This window comes from Piliocolobus tephrosceles, chromosome 16 (genome assembly GCF_002776525.5).
Source record: "Piliocolobus tephrosceles isolate RC106 chromosome 16, ASM277652v3, whole genome shotgun sequence".
NCBI classification, from domain to species: domain Eukaryota; kingdom Metazoa; phylum Chordata; class Mammalia; order Primates; family Cercopithecidae; genus Piliocolobus; species Piliocolobus tephrosceles.
In genome coordinates, this window is record NC_045449.1 from 27,168,478 (window position 1) to 27,190,028 (window position 21,551).

The 21,551-nt window shown below is 54.3% G+C and overlaps 2 protein-coding genes across 6 annotated transcripts in view; one reads left to right on the forward strand and one right to left on the reverse strand.

Moving 5' to 3' along the window:
- Positions 1–188: 188 nt before the first annotated feature.
- Positions 189–4,846, forward strand: CDK5R1 (cyclin dependent kinase 5 regulatory subunit 1). Of its 5 annotated transcripts, none has more exons than XM_023182881.2 (3): positions 189–753; positions 1,153–2,123; positions 2,725–4,846. In XM_023182881.2, exons 2-3 carry the CDS (start codon positions 1,204–1,206, stop codon positions 2,813–2,815), a joined length of 1,011 nt encoding a protein of 336 aa, XP_023038649.1. In that variant the 5' UTR covers positions 189–753; positions 1,153–1,203; the 3' UTR covers positions 2,816–4,846. The 5 variants fall into 5 exon arrangements, with proteins under 5 accessions (XP_023038649.1, XP_023038646.1, XP_023038651.1 ...); XM_023182878.2 differs by having other exon boundaries at positions 190–753; positions 1,059–2,123; XM_023182883.2 differs by having other exon boundaries at positions 190–753; positions 1,059–2,123; positions 3,144–4,846.
- Positions 4,847–6,183: 1,337 nt separating this feature from the next.
- The window catches only part of MYO1D (myosin ID), a 379,960-nt gene continuing 364,592 nt past the window's right edge, over positions 6,184–21,551 (reverse strand). Inside the window, exon 22 of the mRNA XM_023182884.2 lies at positions 6,184–8,469. Within this exon, the coding sequence (XP_023038652.1) occupies positions 8,313–8,469 (157 nt within the window). The 3' untranslated portion in view covers positions 6,184–8,312. The remainder of the gene's footprint in view (positions 8,470–21,551) is intronic.

The window sequence follows — 21,551 nt, forward strand, 5'->3', positions numbered from 1 at the left end:
ACCAGGGCCCGGGCGACAGCCTCCGAGAGGGCGGGGCCGCGCGCTGCCAGGGCAGGACTCGGCCTAGAGCGCCCCAGCGGCTGGCAGCTGCGGGCGCCGCGGCGGGAACAAAGACAGCACGTGTCTGGGCGGGGCGCGGGCGGGGTCGGCCCTCAGCCCCGCCCTGCTCGGCGCCCGCCCCGCGTCAGCAGAGTTGGGCTGCGCGGGCGCCCGGGTCTCTCAGGCGGCCGGGCTGCTGTTGGGCGGCGGCGCGGAGCCGGCGGCGAGCTGTGCGGGAGGGGCGGTCCCGAGGGGCGGGGCGGGCCGGCGCCGCGTGTCCCGCCGCCGCCGCCGCCGAGTCCGGCTCCTAGATGGGGCCCGGTGCGTAGAGGTGCCTCCCGCTCGTCGCCGCGTCCTACCTGCACCGTGCGCGGCTCGAGCTGAGGACACCCACGGCCGCAACTCCCCGGCGAGACCAGGCCGGCGCGTGGACGGCGCGCGCGCCCCGCGAGGGAGGGCGCTGAGGCGCGCGCCGGGAGCGGGAGCGCGAGCGCGGCGGCGGCGGCAGCGGCAAAGGTGCGGGCGGCCGAGCCGGGGGGTGGGGCCGCGGCGCCTGCAGAACCTTGGACAGAAGCTGCCGAGCCGCCGCCGCCGCCGCCGCCGAGCGCGAGCACAGCCGATCCCCGCCGAGCGCTCCCGAGCGCCGGGACCGCGGCGGCAGAGCCGCGGCGCGCATTGCGGAGGGCGCGGAGCGCAGGAGCTGCCGCCTGCCGGGTAAGCCTGCGCTGGGCGGCCGTCCTTGGCCCCGGGGAGCGGGGCCCGGGGTCGCGCCCGTGAGGGGTGTCCAGGCGGGGGTCCTCGTCCGCCTCCGTCGGCGCCCGGGCCCCTCCCGGCTGCGCTTGGGGACCGCAGCGGCGGCGGCGGGCGGGGGTGCTGCAGTGGAGGAGGCGGCGAGACGAGGCTGCGGCGCGGGGGCGCGGGTAGGGCCCGGGACTGGGGCCGCGGGATCCGCCGAGGCGCGGGGCGGAGGGGCGCGGCGCGGAGCCCAGCCTGGCGCTAAGAACCATCTTGTTTTCCAGGCAGATCCAAGGGGGCAGCACGCTTCCCGGGAGCGCCCCCGCCTCCTCCCCGGGGCCGCCGCAGGCTCAGTGAGTGGTTTTATCCCTCCGGCAGGCAGGCTGGGCGCGCAGGGGCGCGAGCCCCCGCCCGGCGCGCAGCGGCACCATGGGCACGGTGCTCTCCCTGTCCCCCAGCTACCGGAAGGCCACGCTGTTTGAGGATGGCGCGGCCACCGTGGGCCACTATACGGCCGTACAGAACAGCAAGAACGCCAAGGACAAGAACCTGAAGCGCCACTCCATCATCTCCGTGCTGCCTTGGAAGAGAATCGTAGCCGTGTCGGCCAAGAAGAAGAACTCCAAGAAGGTGCAGCCCAACAGCAGCTACCAGAACAACATCACGCACCTCAACAATGAGAACCTGAAGAAGTCGCTGTCGTGCGCCAACCTGTCCACATTCGCCCAGCCCCCACCGGCCCAGCCGCCCGCACCCCCAGCCAGCCAGCTTTCGGGCTCCCAGACCGGGGGCTCGTCCTCGGTCAAGAAAGCCCCTCACCCTGCCGTCACCTCCGCAGGGACGCCCAAACGGGTCATCGTCCAGGCGTCCACCAGCGAGCTGCTGCGCTGCCTGGGTGAGTTTCTCTGCCGCCGGTGCTACCGCCTGAAGCACCTGTCCCCCACGGACCCCGTGCTCTGGCTGCGCAGCGTGGACCGCTCGCTGCTTCTGCAGGGCTGGCAGGACCAGGGCTTCATCACGCCGGCCAACGTGGTCTTCCTCTACATGCTCTGCAGGGATGTTATCTCCTCCGAGGTGGGCTCGGATCACGAGCTCCAGGCCGTCTTGCTGACGTGCCTGTACCTCTCCTACTCCTACATGGGCAACGAGATCTCCTATCCGCTCAAGCCCTTCCTGGTGGAGAGCTGCAAGGAGGCCTTTTGGGACCGTTGCCTCTCTGTCATCAACCTCATGAGCTCAAAGATGCTGCAGATAAATGCCGACCCACACTACTTCACACAGGTCTTCTCCGACCTGAAGAACGAGAGCGGCCAGGAGGACAAGAAGCGGCTCCTCCTAGGCCTGGATCGGTGAGCACTGTAGCCTGCGTCATGGCTCAAGGATTCAATGCATTTTTAAAAATTTATTATTAAATCAGTTTTGTGTACAGTATGTGTCTAGCAAAGCCACCAAGGGCCTCACCTTTCCCACAGTCTCTCCCTGGGGTTTTTTCAGCCCTGCCAAGAACTCTGGGCACTTTTGAACTCACGAGCCTTGCGCAAAACCCAGAAGATGTATTCAGAGCCACCCAGGCCACTGACCTCCCACTTTGGGGAACTCAAAGAACTGACCTGCCCCTGCCGCCTGTGCCCTTGCTGGGTCCAGGGTAGGCGAGGCTGCTGGCTGCACCCTGTATGTGGCGCTGGAGAGGGGACGCTGGCTGCCTGGCCCAGGGAGGAATTGGGGTTTCTGGTTGGAGGCCCTTTTCTGGCTCCCGTGTGGAGATTCACTCTCCCAGAGGCTCCTGGAGCTAACCACCCTAACTGAGCTGCCAGTGGGGTCATGAGGCAAGATCCCCGCTGCCCTGGGACATCTGCAATCTAGGCGAGGCGAAGCTGAGCGGGTCTGGTGGAAAGACTATGTCTGGTCATTTGACCACACACCGCCCTGATTTGCTGTTTTCTTTTTTAGGGAGAAGGGCTTTCCTTTAGTGGAGAAATGGAACTCGCCCGTTGCCCCCTTGTCTGCTGCTCCCAGCCGCGTTGCTGGTATTGACCGATGAGCTGCTTTGACTCATTACTTTTTCTCATTTTGGGTCCCAGCTAAAGAGGTGGGGTGAAGCTGGAGATGACTTTCCTGGGTGAATTTTTCTTTTGAAATAATGCAGTGCAGTCACCCTGTGGCAAATGCCAGGACAGCTGCAGGTGCCCATTAGCAACGCCTGCCTTCTGGGCAAGGTGAGGGATGCCATACCTTGAGACCAAGCCGTTGCCCACCTAAGGGCTAAGGCCTCTTGCTGGTGCACATGACATTTGTCCTGCAGACCTGGGGGGAAGGCGATGTGGTGGCCCCACCCCCACTCCTGTTAATTTAAAGCTGTTTCCAAACAGTTGAGTTTCTTCTAAAGAGGAAGACTTGCCCGACAAGGACCAGTGAGACAGCCGGATCTTGGAGACAATTACAAGACGGGAGTGAGACTCCTGGTTGCTCTGGAAGCCTGCTGATTTCTACAACTGATCATTTGCCGCTGCTGGTTTTGGTTTCCACCTTACCCTACTGGCTGTAAAAACACAAATGTGTACTTTATTGATTTTCTTTCTCATTCTCCCGTATTGGTGGCTTGGGACTTGGGGGAGGGAGCAAGCCTTCCTCCATGGCCCGTCACTCTGCTGTGGAGAACAAAGACCAATGTGAAGACGCGACAGAGGATTCTGTCTTCCAGGCCCAGTCCCCCAGGGAGTGCTGGAATGGGGACCTGGGGTGGGGAGGCAGAGGGTCACTTTACATAGGATTAGGTTCAAGGTGGTTACCAATTTCAGCACAAGCACTACTGAAATTTACACAAAAAGAAAGCTGTGAAATTGAAGTCCCAGTGTTAAGAGTCCTGGAGCAGAACGTGGTGGCCGGAGGCATTCCCAGAGGTGGGGAAGAGAGCCTGCCCTGCCGGGAGCATCTGCCTGGCTGCACCTGAGGCCCAGCGGAGCCGTTCCTAGGACTGTCGGATAATCGGTGCAGCATTGGAAGGAGCCTGCGGCTGCTGGCACAGACTTCACACAGCACCTCCTCGCTGCTGGGTTTCCACACAGCCTGTCTTCAGATCCCGCTGCTGCGTGCGACCGGAGGTGGGATGCCCCTGGTGGCAGGGAAGAGGGAGGGTCAGTGCCAAGTCTCAGGAGGAGGGCGCATGTGTGTATCACCTTCAGCTGGTGGAACCTGGCCTGGAATTGTGCGGTTACATTGCATCCACAGGATTCCAGTTGCGTGTCTGTTTCCTTCTCTTTCTCCGTATTTATTTTTTTATTCTTTGGAAGAGGTGGACATTTTGGAAGTGGTGGGGACTAAGGGAAGAACTGTATAGTTCCCTCAGTGTGAAGCCCGTCGTGTTCTCTCTCCCCCCTTGCACTGGTCATCAGTATTGTGTAAAGGAACAACTGATATACTTGAGTGTGCAAGCAAAGAACCCATTTGCCATGCTGCTATGAAGACTACTTTTAGAACAACAATAAAAAAAAAAACTTACAAAAAAACCTTTATTCTTTAATTGTTGCTTTTACAGTGATATTGTGCATGCAAACCAGGAGCATTTTGTGTCTTAAGAAAAATAATCTTAGAACAGATGGCTGTGAAAATTACACCCATGCACAGAACAAGCCACAGGAATAATAGTTCAGGATTTGGTTTTTCTCTTTTTCTTGTAAACCTGGAGGGTTGATATATTCTTTCCATGCAGTTATTAGAACTTAGTTTTGTTCCAGCAGTTAAACTTGCAATGAAAAGAAAATGTGCCATTTTTTTTTCACTTGGAATTATTCATAGCTGTATATTTGAAACTGCTAATTACACACGTGTGATGTATGTTGGTTTTTTAGTGCAATTTCTTCTGTAGCTATTCTTTGACCAAACTGTGGGTATTGTTAATATTAATTTATATTTGTCTCATTTTGTATGTATGTGTAGTGTGTTTGTGAGTATGTGTGGTTTATAATCTGACAAAGTCATGAAGCTCAGTTTGGCTGTAATTTAATTCCCTTTCCCTTATTTTTATTTATTTTTGTACTGTGCTGATTCAATAAAATGCACTGACCATCCATTACAGAGACCTCTTCTTGTGGGCAGGCTGGGGCCCCCTTTAATAAATGATTCATGCACTCAGAACGTAATTGGATTTGTGTTATGGGGGAGGGGAGGACAGAGTTGGGGGCAAGGGCTTAACACACTAAGGTGATTAAGAAGGAAGCACAGGTTAAGTCAGCTTTGGTTTAGCGTCGGCCGAGGCGGGGGCAGCTGTTTCCCAAAGACTCCCGTGGCAGAGCTGGGTGACTGGAACCTCCAGCCAAGGAGGGTCAGGCCCAAGCATGGCCTGGTGAGGTCTGGCCAGGTGGGTTCTGCAGAGGCTCTGGGCCCTAGACTCCGTGTGTCGAGGTGTGGCTCTGAAGCTGCTGCTCCCACATATCCTTGGGCTTGGCTCTGCTCTGAGCTCCCTTCCCCCGGGGTCTCCCAGGCTGGCAGGGGTGGGCTGGCATCCACATGGGCCAACCCTGCGGGTTTAGCTCCATGCGGGTTTCCAGGCGGGAGAAATCCAGCCCTGTGGCTCCCAGGGAAGCAGCCGCTCCAGCCCATAATTGCGGCATGGGTGGGGTTCCCACCATCTCTATCTGTGCCAGTCCTCACTGCCAGCCTGAGGCCTGCACGTGCCACTGGTGTCAGCCTCAGGAAGAGGGTAATGGGGACGTTGGACCTGGCTCTCCCCAGGCCCTGTACCCTGCGGTCTGAAGCTGCCCCTGAGTACTAGGAAAGTCTTTCTTGTCCTCAAGTTGTAGCCTGGGAGCTGTCAGCCTTGTGATCAAGGCCACTTGCTTTCCGCAAAGCAACCTTCGTCTGAGTTACAGAAGCCACTGCTGCGTGTTCTTTTCTGCCAGTGACCAGTGACCGGTAGCACCCTGGCTGCAGGACCCTCGGGTGCTGGCCATGCCCTGTTGCTCCTTCAGGGCCTTGCTCCCTTCCCCAGGAGGAGGTGCTGCGTCCTCTCACTCTCCCAGCCGCCCCCGCACTTCCTCCCAGCTCTTTCACTGGGCTAGCCTGGCCTGTCCCCAGTCTGCTACTGTAAGGCTCTGAGCCTTTCCTTTCTACATACGTGCTTCTGTTGCAGTAAACATGTTCCCTGGCACCAAGCAGTGTGCTTCCGGCTGCCAGCGCACAGGCCTCAAGATGGCAGGTGAAAGCGCTGGGACTCACCCCCATGGCCTCCTTCCCTCCTCTCACCTCCTGCCCACAGCTTACTTCTTGCTCACAAGCTTCAGGCAAATCAGCCTCCATTTTACATTATTTGTGCCTAACTCTCCCTTCTGTCCTCTCAGATAATGGTTGACTTTCTATAAGCAAAAATTTCACAAAGTTTTCAGTGACAGATAAGCAAAACACCTTTAAAAATAAGATTTAATGCTTTATTGCTCTTGATGGTAAATCAAAATATGCTTTAGAAATAAAGTTAATTTACTGTAAAACAGGAGTTTCTGCACCAAACCATAAAATTGCATTTCATGACATCAAGAGAACCCCCCTCATTGTCTACAATCACTGTGCCCGCTTCCTTTCCCCTCAGCACCCAGGACACGCGTCTGAGCTCACGCCCTCAATTCCTGATCCTGTTGCAGTTGCCACATACTGTGGCTTCTTTTAGTACATCATAAAAAAGTGCTTGTCCTGTGGCCTCAGCTGGGAGGCCCTGGCGCTGGGGCTGAGGGGCCCAAGGCACCATACAAAGGCCGGGAGGAAGGAACCCAAACCCAGGCCCTCCTCCTGCCCTCCAGCCTTTGACAGGCAACTCATTTGGCATAATCTGTTTTGGTGTGTTTAAAACATACATTTGCATGTGTCTAGTGTAAAGCAACAAGTTTGGGGAAATAAGTGGAAGGAGAGAGGAAGTTCCAGTTAGATGGTTCCACTAGTGTCTACTGGTAATTGGCAAAACTATGAGCGTTGCTAACCTGGGCTGGGGGCACCTCTGCCTCTGCAGGCGGCTGACCAGGCTTGGGGAATGAGAAAGGGTTCCCAAGGACAGGATGCCAGCGGGATTCTTTGTTGCAAACTGCACACAGTGCAATTTTTGGGAAGCAGGGATGGGGAGCGGGCATGAGACCAGGTTGTTGGGACCACTCGGGCCAGGCCCTGGGTGAGGCACAGGAGGCTGCCCACAGGCACTTGATGGGTTCTGCTGGGTGAGGGTGGGAGGACAGGAGCATGGTGGGGCAGCGTCTGTGGCATGATGGGAAGAAGCTTCAGTACGTCCCTCTCATGCACCCCTGCCCACTCCACCTGAGAGATGGGCTCCCCTCGTCCTCTCACCACCTGCCTGAGGTGCGGGCTCCCCTCGTCCTCTCACCACATGAGGCATTTGCTCCGAGCCTCTACTTCCCTCAAGGCCTTCTCAGCAGCTGGGGCTCAGGGGGAGAGTTGTCTCAGAAGGCCCCTGAGGCATCCATGCTTTTGCTGGGCAGAAACCGGCTAGCTGGCAGTTCTCCCCGGCACCAAGTTCACGGGCACAGGCCCCAAGGGGCCGTGCAGGGTGTGGGGTGGGTGTCCTGGCCTGGCCTGCAGTGCCAGGACCCCATGCTGTGCTGCTGCCCTGCTTCCCGTCATCCTGTGCCTTGATCCCGCCCTTGCTGTTTCACTGAGTAGGAAACGTAGTGGGAGGTGGTCCAGAGGGAAAGCGGCCAGCCCTGAGGGCTGCCCTCATCCCGGCAGCTTCCCGTTCCCATTAGGATTCCTGACCCAAGTGTGGTGACAGCAGGGTGAAAGTATCTGTAAGAGGGCCACGGTCACAGGCTGCGAGTGAAGTAGGATGCTCCTTGTTTGGAGCATGCCACACTGTCCTCTCCAGAGTGGTGGTCAGAGGCCCTGACAGGGACCTTGGTGGCAAAGGGGGTCTCCCGGGGGAGAACCTGGGAAGGATGGACTCACTCTGCTGGACGGGCTGCTCTGCTCCTGCCACTGGCTCCTGGCTGAGGGGCTGGCCCTGTGGGTGTCTCTGCTCACCCAGTAGCTTTGGCTGGTGGCTGGGAGTTGGGTGGGGGAGGTGGTCCGCTGAACTCTGAGCAGAGCCTCCCTGAGCTAGGTCCCCAGGGCTGGCTCACCTTGGGCGAGAGAGGTGGCTGTAGGGCTCCCAGAGAGTGGGGGACCTGCATCCCAAACCCTTCCCTCTACAGGGTCAGCAGCAGGGCACCTGCCTAGGTGCTCCGACTTGACCTGGCCAAGGGGCAACCACACCAATTAAAGGCACCATCCAGTTGCCCCTGGGTGAGATTGGTCTGGATGTCAGCCCAGGGGTCTGGGCGGGGCACCAGGGTCTTTGGTTTATTGAGCAGGGACCGTGGACAGTCAGGACAGAGGAAGATGATACCAAAGGCAGAAAGCCAGGAAGGAAACCTCACAGGGAGGGGGCTCCTCCGGGAGGGGCCCTCACAGCAGGTTTCTAGCGGGCATGGGCTGGGAGGCAGCAGCTGGACTGGGACCCAGAACTCGGAGCATGGCCAGGCTCCGGGCCGGTCCTCTGCAGGGTGTCAGTTCCCGGGCACGCTGAGGATGAAGCCTGAGCGGTTCTTGGTGAAGTCGGGCTGGGGCTGGTTGAGCCGTGTCTCCACGGAGACGGTGCACTTCTTCCCATGCAGGCTACACTGTACTGGGTTGGTGACGTTCACTTGAAGGTGGCGCTTCTCACTGCAAGAACCAAAAACACCGGACGGGCAGTGAGCAGGCGGCATGAGAACAGGGCACCTCCCCGGCAGCTCCCGGCCACCGCTGGCTCCGGCTTGGCCTGCTTCCTCCACAAGTGTTCGGAGGATGCCTGAAGGGCCCCAGAGAGGCTGAGGCAATGCGAGCGTGGCACAGGCTGGGCCTCCAACCAAAGCCTGGGCACCGTGGCAGGGACCTTGGCTCGCACGCCAGCGCATGGGACTGGACAGTGGAGGGCCATGTGGTTGAACAGATGCCACCAGGTCTCTGGCTGGGGCTGAGGACCAAGCCCTCGGGGCCTTCGGTGTACAAGGGCTGGGGTTCTGACTCTGACACTAACCTATCCTGCAGGAGACCCGTGCCACACGCCCCAGTAAGAGAGAGGGACGTCTCCCGCTCCTGGCTGGTCCCTGCCTGTCACAGCCCGGCTGGTGGAAGTGGGCCTGAGTCGGGTTTCCCCAAGCGAGAGGCTGCTCTCATCTGGAGCTCGGCCGCTTGGCTGGTTGCCCACCCTGGTGGCCGCAGAACAGTGCAGCCGGCACCCCACCGTGGGCTGCAGGGAGCCCTGTGCAGCAGGAAGCCCCGCTGGCCTGGGAGCCCATGAAGGCGGCCTCAGCCGGGTGTCTGGGCTCCAGGTCGGGTGCAGAGGTGGACGCTGTGCTCTTCCTGCTGGGAGCCCTTCCTCTAGCTCCTCACAAGGCGCTAAACGTGCTAAGAAACTGTTGCTGGTTTTAAAAGCAGAGAACACTTGTCGCAATAGGCTGGCCCCTAGTATTTGCTCACACAGGCAGCACAATCCCATGCTGTACCTCAGCGTGTGCCTTGTCAGCTCTGAGCTGGGAGGGGAGAGGAGAAAGGAGGAAGGCCTCCCGGCCTGGGAGCCTCCAGTCAGGACTGGCAGGCTCTGTTCCGTATGCCAAAAGCCCTGGGAATTTCACTCCTCTCGGGATGGCGTCTGGGGCGTGGGCAGGTTCGTCCCGCTTTGAATACCCTGCTGGACTTAGGAAGCTGCTCTTAGTGCTGGGCAGTGAATGCCGAGCTGTCGTGTCCACACGGCCAGGGGAAGGCCAGGGCCAAGGCCAGCATGCGCTGAACTTCTGCCCAGCCTGGAGGCGCCTTCACCAGGCCATGGGCACGTGAGGCACTTTCTAAGCACTAGCTGCCCGGGAGGTGCAACTGCTCAGAGGCCGAGGCAGCCCAAAGGGCCCCGACGTGCAGTGGCTCCATGGGGTCAGCGTGCCCCTGTGGAGTAATGGGTGTCACTAGAGCACCCGGCCCAGCACACGCTTTCTGAGGACACCTTGTGGGCACGCCCCACAGCAGGCCCCAAAGTTTCAGAGGTACGTGCGGGGTGCTCAGGGGCCGTCCTCATGGCTGTCTCCTCCCTGCCTTCTCACGGACACAGGAAGAGACCCCGGTTGTCACTAGTGGGCATTAGGTATCTAATACTTAATGTCTTGTCAGCTGCAGCTAAAACCTTGGCTTAGACAGCTATTTTTAAGCAGACTTGGACATAAAAATAGCAGAGCCCAGCAGAGGCAGTGACTCAGGCCCTCTTCCACTCTTGTGGGCACTAGGGCTGCTCTGCAGGGCTCATGTGCGGCCCTTGGCAGCGGGGTCCAGGTGGGGCCCCTGCGGCCCTCGTGCTGGGCCAGGTGCCTCCAGGACTAGGCTGGTCCCTGAGCTGGGGCGGCCTCCCCGCCTCCCCTCTGTCAGCCTGGTGTGGTGTCGGGTTCCTCTCACTGGACTCTTGTCCTCTGGGAGCCTCTCCTGACCCTGGCAGCAGCCTCCCCCTGCCCGCCCTCCTGGAGAGCCTGTGCCCTTCCCTGTGCTGGAGTCCAGGCTCTGCCCTCGCCCTTCCCTGAGGAACTGCATGTACACGGTGGGTTCCAGAATCACCTGGTGACTCAGTCTGAGGGAATGGGCTCTAAACAGGCCACACTCCATGTCAGCTCAAAACAACTAAGACAGAAAATGGGAACCCTCACCCTCTCGCGTTCAGACAATCGGGACATGCTCCTCTGTGCAGGGCTCCCCTGACTCCCGCCCAGCAGGGCGGCCCCTGCCTCCACCCTCCCTGCTTCCTCTGGGCTCCGTGTATCTCCAGGATGCAGGGTTTGGGCTGGTGGGAAAATGGGGAGAAGCAAGTAACTGCCATAAAATGGCACAGGTGTGGTGGCTCACGCTTGTAATCCCAACACTCTGGGAGGCAGAGGAGGGAGGATCGATTGAGGCCAGGAGTTCAAGACCAGCCTGGGCAACACAGCCTATAGCTCAGGAGCCCATAGCTTCTCTCTACAAAAAATTAAAAACAAACTAATCAGCCGGGTGTGGTGGCCTGTGCTTGTAATCCTAGTTCCCTGGGAGGCTGAGGCAGGAGGATCGCCCAAGCCCAGGAATTCAAGGCTGGGGTGAGCTGTGATGGTGCCACTGCACTCCAGCCTGGGCAACAGAGTGAGATCTTGTCTCTAAATAAATAAATAAATTGGTACCCAGGATATTGTCCTCAGGGAGTTGTAGGGTAAAAAATGCAGCAGAGAGGCCTGGCGCAGTGGCTCACACCTGTAATCCCAGCACTTTGGGAGGCCGAGACGGGCGGATCACGAGATCAGGAGATCGAGACCATCCTGGCTAACATGGTGAAACCCCGTCTCTACTAAAAAATACAAAAAACTAGCCGGGCGCAGTGGCGGGCGCCTGTAGTCCCAGCTACTCGGGAGGCTGAGGCAGGAGAATGGTGTGAACCCGGGAGGCGGAGCTTGCAGTGATCTTGATCTTCCAGCTCCTCTCCCCTACCCAAGGCCACCACTCCGCTGAAATGAAGGTTCTCGAATAGCAAGAAGGAAGGTAGAAGTTGGACACTGGATCCTTCTGGGCTGTGGATGTGGATGAGCTGTGGGCCCCTTTCCCTCTCCCTGTCCTACTTCTGCTGTGCCAGCCCCACAGCTGCTCAGTCTCCTCCCTGGTGGTGGGTACTGCCCCAGGACAGCCAGTTGGTCCTCTCCTTCCCATTGGCAATTCTGGCTCTCCGGCATTCCACACCACGGGCCCAGCCCATGGGGCTTGGCGGAGGAAGTGTTCCTGCCAGCTCTTCTCTTTGGGTGGAGAAGCCCCAGCGCTGCCGGAGACGGGGAGATAGTGCAGAGACTCGCCCGAGTGCTGAGGCTGGCGGGACCTGTCCCTCTCCTGGACCACGGATATTGATCTGAGGCGAACATCCAATTCCCACTTCCCCAGAACATCCCCCAGCTGAACAAAAATCAGTAACACTTCAGGAAAGAAAAGATGGTATTTAGTGGCGGTCCCCACACTGCCCCTCCCAGGACTTTGTTTTCTAAGCCCACCTGAGATCTCTCCTGATCCCTCTGAGGTCTTAACACAAGAGCAGGGCCTAAGGGTGGGAGAGTCTGGATTCTGTCCTGGTCTTGCCAAGCTTCCTGGCTTCACGACCTTGTTCAAGTCACTTAAACCTCTGTCTGGCTTTTACAACCATCAAACCATCTACCCTCCAGGCGCTCCACAAGGACCGACTCCACGGCAGGCACCGTGTCGGCACTGGAAACACGGACCCCGAGCTGGGAGCCGGACAGGGGGTCTTCCTGAGAGCCTGGGAAACTGCCTGTCCTCGTGGAATTTACAGTCTGAGGAGTGATGCACATGAGACGCTCTGAAAGATGTGAAGCACTGTGTGTGAAACACGCGCCAATTCCTTGCTTCACAGAAGGAATTTTCACTGCTTTCTCAGTTAAGTGTCAAGAACCTCCAAAAGAGATGGTTCAAGAGAGCTATTATTATTGAATCAGATTATGTTCCTCACATTTTAGCATAGCTCACAAAACCATATGAATGTTTCTGTTTTGAATATTCTCTTCCTAAATATTTTACATCTTGTGGGGAGGGGTTTGGATTCTGATTCTGTGTTTAAATCCTACAAGTAGGCCGGGCACGGTGGCTCACGCCTATAAGCCCAGCACTTTGGGAGGCTGAGGCAGGCAGATCATGAGGTCAGGAGTTTGAGACCAGTCCGACCAATATAGTGAAACCCCATATTGAACCAATATAGTGAAACCCCTATATTTTAATTTTTAAATATAAAAATTAGCCGGGTAAGGTGGCGCGTGCCTGTAGTTCCAGCTACTCGGGAGGCTGAGGCAGGAGAATCGCTTGAACCTGGGGGGCAGAGGTTGCAGTGAGCTGAGATCATACCACTACACTCCAGCCTGGGCAACAGAGCAAGACTCCCTCTAAAACAAAACAAAACAAAACAAACAACAACAAAAAACGTCCTACAAGTGTCAAGCATGGTGGTGCACACCTGTAGTCCCAGCTACTCTGGAGGCTGAGGTAGGAGGATCACTTGAGCCCAGTTCAAGACCAGCCTGGGCAACATATTGAGACCCTGTCTCTAAAAATAAAATTAAAAAGGCGGCCGGGCGCAGTGGCTCACACCTGTAATCCCAGCACTTTGGGAGGCAGAGGCAGGTGGATCATGAGGTCAGTAGATCCAGACCATCCTGGCCAACATGGTGAAACCCCGTCTCTACTAAAAATACAAAAATAGCCGGGTGTGGTGGTGTGCGCCTGTAATCTCAGCTACTCGGGAGGCTGAGGCAGGAGAATTGCTTGAACCCGAGAGGCTGAGGTTGCAGTGACCCAAGATCACGCCACTTTACTCCAGCCTGGGTGACAGAGCAAGACTCCATCTCGAAAAATAAAAAAATTTAAAAAATAAAAATAAAAAGCCAAGTATGGTGGCTCACACCTGTAATCCCAGCACTTCGGGAGGCGGAAGCTGGCAGATTGCTTGAGCTTAGAGGTTCGAGACCAGCCTGGGCAACATGGCGAAATACTGTCTCTACAAAAAAAAAAATTAAAAAATTAGCTGGGTGTGGTGGCGTGGGCCTGTAGTCCCAGCTACTTGGGAGACTGAGGTGGGAGAATCGCTTGACCCTGGGAGGTGGAGGTTGTGGTGAGCCGAGATTGTGCCACCGCACTCCAGCCTGAGTGACAGAGCAAAACCCCATCTTTGAAAAATAAAAAATAAAATAAAATAAAAAAATAACCCTACAAGTTTAATGGGCCATTCACACCACATGTACTGGTCTCCACTTTCAGAATGCAAGGTCCGGGCGGGGAGGGGACGGTCTTACGGAGCTGCACACAGGGGATGCTCCCAGGTGCTGATGGGCAACACTGGCCAGGCCACAGGTTCTGGGCATGCTGGGGCTGCGTGAGGCTGCAGGCCTCAGTCCATCTGCTGTGTAAATGGCTCTCTCCCAGTAACATAACTTCATCTGCTCACTTCGTCAGCTTCGCACACTCACTGCAGCCTCATGAATGAGGAAGACAATGGCACAACTAACTGGTCAAGATCCTCCTGGGATGGAGACTCACCCAGTCCATGAAGTTCCTTCTAAAGGGAAAGTGGCTAGATACCTGTGAACCAGGAGGGTCGTGGGAAGGAGGTCTGCTCCTTAGCAGAGAGATACTCTGTTTTGCCACCTTAAGTGACAGAATATGCCTGGGTTACTACTTTTTTCCTTGGCGCAGCCCTGGGCAGCCCTGGCCTGCCTGACTCCCAGCCTGTTTGCGTGGTGCTGCTGTGAGATTTGGGCAGAAGAGGGGGTTGAGTGACTACATGTGTTGAGTTCACCACCGAACGAGGGCAAGAAGAACTAGCCTCCTGCTCTGGAGTTTGGCTGAGCACTGCCCAGCTGACGCCATCTACATGATGCCATCAGCAGGTAACAGTCAGAAAATGTGGACTGAGGGGCCGAGCGTGGTGGCTCACGGCTGTAATCCCAGCACTTTGGGAGGCCGACGCGGGCGGATCACGAGGTCAGGAGATCGAGACCATTCCGGCTAACACGGTGAAACCCCGTCTCTACTAAAAATACAAAAAAAAATTAGCCGGGCGCAGTGGCGGGCGCCTGTAGTCCCAGCTACTCAGGAGGCTGAGGCAGGAGAATGGCGTGAACCAGGGAGGCGGAGCTTGCAGAGAGCCGAGATCGCACCACTGCACTCCAGCCTGGGTGACAGAGCTAGACTCCATCTCAAAAAAAAAAAAAAAAAAAAAAAAAGAAGAAAGAAAATGTGGATTGAGGTTGGCAGCTTCTCAGAAAGTTAAACATAGAACTGCCATATTACCCAGTGATTCCACTCCTGCGTATATACCCAAAAGAACAGAGAACAGACAAAAGCTTATACACGAATGTTCACAGCAGCACTGTTTACAAAAGGTAGCAACAGCCCTGTGATGCGATGATGATGATGATGACGTGTTATCCACAGTTCCTAGCTTGTAACTCCCATAACCACTGTTAGTCTTTTGTTATAACATTGAGGTGCTTTAGGCCTCAGAACCAGGTCTCAGGAAACAAAATCTCTCTCGCTGACCTTCTCCTGCCCAAGTCGGTTCTCTAATCTGATTGTGAGTCCTAACACCCTCATTCCCGAGGGGGTCCCGCCCCACACCTTGGAGGAAGGAATGCTGCACAGAGAGGCCAGGAAGGATCTGAATGGACAGGCCTTGGTGGGTTTAGATCAGTCCCCTTTTGGCCAATCTCATTTCGGCATAGTTGTCTAGGCTTCAATCCTGGACAGCCAATGAAATCTCCATCAAAAACTCCAGAAGGATGGGTTTGGAGCTTCTGGAGAGCTGGACACATGGAGGCTGATGGGAAAGGGAAGAAGAACCCATCCGGGAGGCAGCCCAGTCCGTGGGGACAGACGAGCCTCTGCTTCTTAGGACCCTTCCACACCTTGCGCTGTCTATCTCTTTATCTGCTGTTTATCTGCATCCTTTAGAACACCCTTCTTAATACATTGGTCAATGTAAGGAAGTGTTTCCCTGAGTTCTGTGAGCAAATTAACTGAACCCAAAGAGGGGGTCCTGGGAACTCCAACTGGAAGCTGGTTGGTCAGAAGTTCCAGAGACCCTGACTTGCAACTGGTGTCTGGGGGTGGTGTGGGGGCCGTGAGCCCTCCACCTGTGGGATCTGACACCATCTCCAGGTAGATGGCGTCATAATGGAATTGGAGGACACCCAGCTGGTGATCACCGGTTGGTGTGTGGCTAAAACCTCCATACCTTTGGTCACAGAAGTCGTCTTCTGTGTTGATGACTGTGGTGGTGGTGGTGTGGGAGCAGAGGAAACACAGTTGGAGAGAGATTTTCCCTACATAAACCCAAACGTGCACCAGTGGATGCACAAATAAACAAAATATGGTACATCCATTCAATGAAATATTACTCGGCAATGAAAAGGAATAGAGTATTAGCACGTTACGACAAGATGAACTTTGAACCTTGAAACATGATGCTAAGTGAAAGGTGGCAGACGACAGGCATCATATTGTATAACTATACTTACATGAAACAGCCAGAAGAAGCAAAGCTAAGGAGACAGAAACCAGTTAGTGGTTGCCAAGGGCTACAGGGAGTGGGGGCGTGCAGGGACTGCTTAGAGGACATGGGGTCTCCTTTTGGGGTGATAAAAATATTCTGGAACTAGGTAGAGGTGATGGTTGTACAACATTGTGAATGTACTAAATGTGACTAATGATACATTTTATGTTATGTGTATTTTACCACAATAATTTTTTTTTTAAATGTGGATTGACCGAAATGAAAAATTAGAAGTTGCCTTCAAACCATGTTTTCTCTCCTCATTTCAAGTTTAGCCAAAGTAATTTTAAGACCAATAAGACATTTCTTGTGCTGATCCTGGAGACAGAGCGGAGCAGGTCCTGGGCAGGAGACGGAGTAGACACTTGGGGTCAGTGACTTCTTTCTTGTTTGGACTTCGCCACACTCTGGAAATCCATCTAGAGCCAGAATTCTTTCCTTATTTTTTAAAGAAAAGGACACATCATACAGATGGAGACAGGGTGTCTCCTCTGAGGGTGCACCAAGCCGAAGGACAGCTGCCGAGGGAGGCTGGTTGCATCGGGGAGGGATATTTTTTTCCCTCCCCATCTTCTGTTACAGGATTTAATGGCTCAGCAAACTGTGGAATTCGGGGACTTTCATCTCGTTTCATCTGTTCCAAGCCATCATTGCAGGCAAATGGCCTTTATCAAATTACTTTCCTTCATTTTTCATTTAGACTCCTGTCTTCTGCTCTTAGAGAAACCCGTGAGTAAATGCAAGACTTGATCGATGTAATGAACAAACGTTCCCTGGGCTACCTGTGCCTTCACAGGCCCTGCACAAAGTGGGACAGGCCACTCCTGTCCAGAAGGTGAATCAGCCCAGAAAACATCCCCTCCCATCCAGGCCCCTGGTCAGCTGGGCAGTGCAGGGTTTTAGGTCAAAGCCAACTAGGAAGGCAGGTCCCGGGAGGTTGCAGGCAGCCCTGGCTCAGCTGGGATTAGGAGACTCTCATCCGCTGGCCTGCCCTGCCCCTATAGAAGCCAGGCAGGACTTGAGGAAATCAGTGAGTCACTTTTCTTCTTGATGGCATTCTCTATGAGAGTGGGGGTGATCCAGGTTCTAACAAATGCACTTCAAGGGAAAATGCAGTGGAAGTGGGGTGCAGCGCAGTAACTTGGTGAGAACATTTTTCTGGGTGCAGCAAGGAGTGCCTGAGAAGATTGTGAGGCTAATGCAATGTTCTCTCATGTTTGGTAATAGGATGTGGTAGGAGGAACACTGCCTTGCACCAAGCACAGACAGGTGCTTTTCAAAGTGATAGTAAATGCATTAAGTGCTTCATGAGAAACTCTAGAGTCACGGAGACAGGCCACCCTCCATCTGGATGTCACTAGGACATAAATGCATGCTCTCTGGCTCACACTGAGGACAGCGGCTACTGACGGCGGCATTAGGAACTCATGTCTGCAGCTGTTTACTCTACGTTTCAGTTCCTTCAAGAAGTAAATCCCCCTGCAGATGTCAAACCACATAGGCATCTCTTTCAAAATCTTGCTTTAGGAAATGCTACTTCTGTTTTTGTCAGGGTCAAACGGACACTTTTACCACAGTCACCTATAAGGTGAGGCTATGATTTCAGCAACCAGGCAAGTCCAGGAGTGGTGGTGGTGTGCTTCCTGGCATACTGAGTCCTTTCTGGGTCTGCAGTTGGTGAGGAATGGGGCAAAACCATTTGTATTTGGAAAATAAAACCTTTCTCTTGTCATGAACCAACTGGGTCACATCTGGGTGTTGTCGGCAGCCAGCATGCCCTGAGACCTCACCCAAGCCTGCTGTCTGCCTCTCCACAGCACTGAACTGACCTGGCTCCCAGGCCCGGGGGCACAATCCATACTCACCCTGCTTGTGTCCCCAACAGGACTGCCACCACCCTCCCAGCCTGGGCTGCCCCTCCCCCATGGTACTCTCCTCATGCTGCCAACACCCATTCCTCCCTTCCCTGCCCATGTTCTCTTTGCAGTGACTCACGGAGCGCCCAGGGTGGAAGGGGCATTGTCGAGGAGAAGAAATGCGGTGAGCACGACCCGGGCCCAAGCTCGTGGATGCTGGTGCTCCGTAGGAAGCGTCCGCTGCATGGAGGGGGGTCATTGCCCCGGGTGGCTGGGGTGGGCTTCCCAGAGGAGGTGACACACAGACTGATACCGCAAGAATAAGTGGGACTCCCGCAGGAGCTGTTTTGGCTTTGCTTTCTCACTCCTTCTTAAATATTGCTTCATCTTCAGCCCCTTTCGTTTTACACATTATTTCACAGTGGCATCACTCATGTCTGTGGTTTCAATGACAACGACCCAGTCAGTGTCCCCTCTCTTAGCGTGAGGTCCATGCATGTCTTTTCAGCCACTTCCTAGACAAATCCCTGGAATGCTCTGCAGACAGTTGAGTCTTCACACGGCCAACGCTGAACTCATCCTCTCGGCCCCTCCCTCAAAGTGCTTCCCTTCTCCCGTCAAGCCTGTGCGGCGACAGGTGCCGTCTTCTCGGTCACTGAGGCCAGAGAGCTGGCAGGCAGCCCCACTCCCGCCCCTCTCCACGGCCGACAGTCTCTGGGTTCTACCGATTGCACTTTTTGTCTGTGTCCTCTGCCGAGGCCTCAGCCCAGACCCTTTTCCTTCCTTCCTGGTTACTGCCATAGCCCTGACTGGCTTCTCTGCCTCTGGTCTGCCCCAGCCCTGTGTGGAAACACATCCTCCACACAGTCATCAGAGATATCTTTTACGGGCTCAAAAAGACCCTGCAGTTCTCCTGCCAATATTTCTGCCATCGTCCCCAGCGCTTTCGAGGACCCTCCACCACCGCGGCCAAACCCAGCTGAGCTGGGTGCTCACCTGCAGGCCTCTGCTCCATCTCAGCCCGAGCGTGAGGCTCTGCTGTGCTGCTTCTAGCAGCAGGGACAGGGCTGATGAGCCTGGCCCTTGCAAGCATCTTCTTGTGCTGAATACAATTCAGCAGACAGAAGATTTAAAATCCAAGTGGAGGCGACAGGAAAGAAAGGAAAACCTCTAGGTGTCAGAAGAAAGGAGGGGGTGTGAAGCCAGTATGGGAGGAAGGTCAGGCTGGGGCTTAGCTCTGGGAAGTGCCAGCCTGAACAGTAGTCAAGCCCGGGACCACATGCAAGGGAACGAGGACCCAGGCCCTGCACGTGGTGGGGCCTTCTGCAGGCTGCCCCGTCTGTGAACAGGACACCAGAAGTCTGCCTTCCAGCCTGGCAAAGTGGCAAGGAACCACTGGGTGGGAAAACAAATCAGCAAACAAATTTTCAGTAAAAAACAGAAACCTCACACTTTCCTCTCTCTTGACCTCCTGAAAAGCAAATCCACTGCAGCTCACCAAAGGCAAAGAGAAAACTTTAAGAATACCCAGAGAAAAAAGGCATGTTACTTGCAAAAGAACATCTAATGCAGGGACATCATGAAAATGCAGGACTCTTCAAAGGGCTGAAGAAAAAAAGCGTATACCTAGAATTCTATCCCCAAACCGTCATCTGAGAGAGGGGGCAAACAAAGGCTTTCTCAGGCAGGCTAGATGAGGTGGCTCATGCCTGTAATCCCAGCACTTTGGGAGGCTGAGTTGGGAGGACCACTTTAAGCCAGAAGTTTGAGACCAGTCTGGGTAACATAGTGAGACCCTGTCTCTAAGGAAAAAAAAAATTAAATAAAAAAAGACTTTTTCAGACAACAAGTGCTCTGAGAGTTGGCCTATCCTGGCTGTCTTGTAAAGAATTGCTACGGGACACCTTATTAGGAAAGAGACTGAATCCAGAAGGAAAGAGCAGAGCATGAGGCACAATGAGGAGCAAATAAACAGGTCACCATATAAGCAAACCCAAATACACATTCGCTATAAGAAACAATAAAAATGACTCATGTGGGGGGATTAAAACACTGTTGAACTAAAATCATGGATAACAGCAACATGAAAGGTGGGGTGGTCGTCCCAGCAAAGCATTCAAAGGCCCATGTCTCATTTTGGAGGAGGGTAGGGAGACGGATGAACTTGAGGCTCCCTTCAGGCACGCACAGATGCAAAAACTAATCATAATGGGAAACAGTTACAGTAGACTGTGATGTACAACTCTCAAAGCAGTAGAAGGGAGGGCGTAAAACAAATCTGATCTATCACGCAGAAGGCAGGAAAAGGGAACAAAAGTAGCAAAGAAGAAACACGGGAACAAGAAGGCACAAACTAATAATAGAATAAATACATTTAAATATGTAAACGAGCACAATAAACCTAGATGTGCAAACCTCTGGTTAACAGGGATTTCTCAGATTTAATTTAAAAATGCAGTTATATGCTACTTGTAACAGACACCATTTAAATCATGATGAGTTTTAAAAAGGTAGGGAATATGATATAGAAATCAAATACTAATCAAAAGGAAGCTGGCGAAAAGCATTGCTGGAGAAAAAGCTCATTAGAGACCGGGTTCAGTGACTCATGCCTGTAATCCCAGCACTTTGGGAGGCTGAGGTGGGAGGATCACTTGAGCCCAAGGGTTTGAGGCTGTAGTGAGCTAGGACTGTGCCACTGCACTCCAGGCCGAGCAACAGAGTGAGACCCTGTCTCAGGAAAATAAAAAAAAAAGCTCATTAGATAATTGTTTTGTTTATTTATTAAGGAACAGTTTACCAAGAAGATGCTCTCATATATATGAGTCACAAAGATAAAATAACAAGTCCACAATCATAGTAAAAGTAAAAATAGGCTGGGTGTGGTAGCTCATTCCTATAATCCCAGCAATTTGGGAGGCTGAGGCAGATATGGATTGCTTGAGCCCACAAGTTCAAGACCCACTTGGGTAACAGAGTGAGACCCTACCTCTACAAAAAATAAAAAAGAAACTACCCAGGTGTGGTGGCAGAAGCCTATAGTCCCAGCTAGTTGGGAGGCTGAGGTGGGAGGGCTGCTTGAGCCTGGGAGGTTGAGGCTGCAGTGAGCTGTGATTGTGCTACTGCACTCCAATCTGGGTGACAGAGCGAGACCCTATCTCAAAAAACTCCCCCCAAAACAAAAAACTTGGGTGTATGTGTGTGTATTCACTACATTCAACAATTAGAGAACACACATTCTTCTAAAGTACACACAGAACACATACTAGACCATAGAAGAAAGTTCAATAACAGCCTAGGAATTAGCATCATATAGAAACCATCTTGTGTTCTACGGTGAAGTAAAATTAGAAATCAAATAAAAGGAGAATAAAATAATAATATAACAATACTACTATGGACTGAATTGTGTCCCCTCCAATTCCTTATATGGAAGCCCTAGCCTTTGACACGACAGTATTGTGAGACCTGGGCTTTACAGAGGTCATTAAGGTTAAATGAGGTCATAGGAGCACGGCCTTGATCTGACAGAAAGTAGAGAAACCAGGGTGCTTGCTTTCTCTCTCCCCACCATGTAAGAACTCAGAAAGAAGGTGGCAGTCTGCAGCCCTTGAAGAGAGCCCTCACCAGAACCCAACTATGCTGGACTTTTTTTTTTTTTGAGACGGAGTCTCGCTCTGTCGCCCAGGCTGGAGTGCAATGGTGCGAACTCGGCTCACTGCATCCTCCGCCTCCTGGGTTCGAGCAATTCTCCTGCCTCAGCCTCCTGAGTAGCTGGGATTACAGGTATGTGCCACCACACC

Excerpts from the sequence above, each read along its gene's own strand:
- CDK5R1 (XM_023182881.2), top strand. The coding sequence starts at position 1,204 with ATGGGCACGGTGCTCTCCCTGTCCCCCAGCTACCGGAAGGCCACGCTG. Across the intron at positions 2,124-2,724 it reads CTCCTCCTAGGCCTGGATCG|GGAGAAGGGCTTTCCTTTAG; the intron begins GTGAGCACTGTA and ends TTTCTTTTTTAG.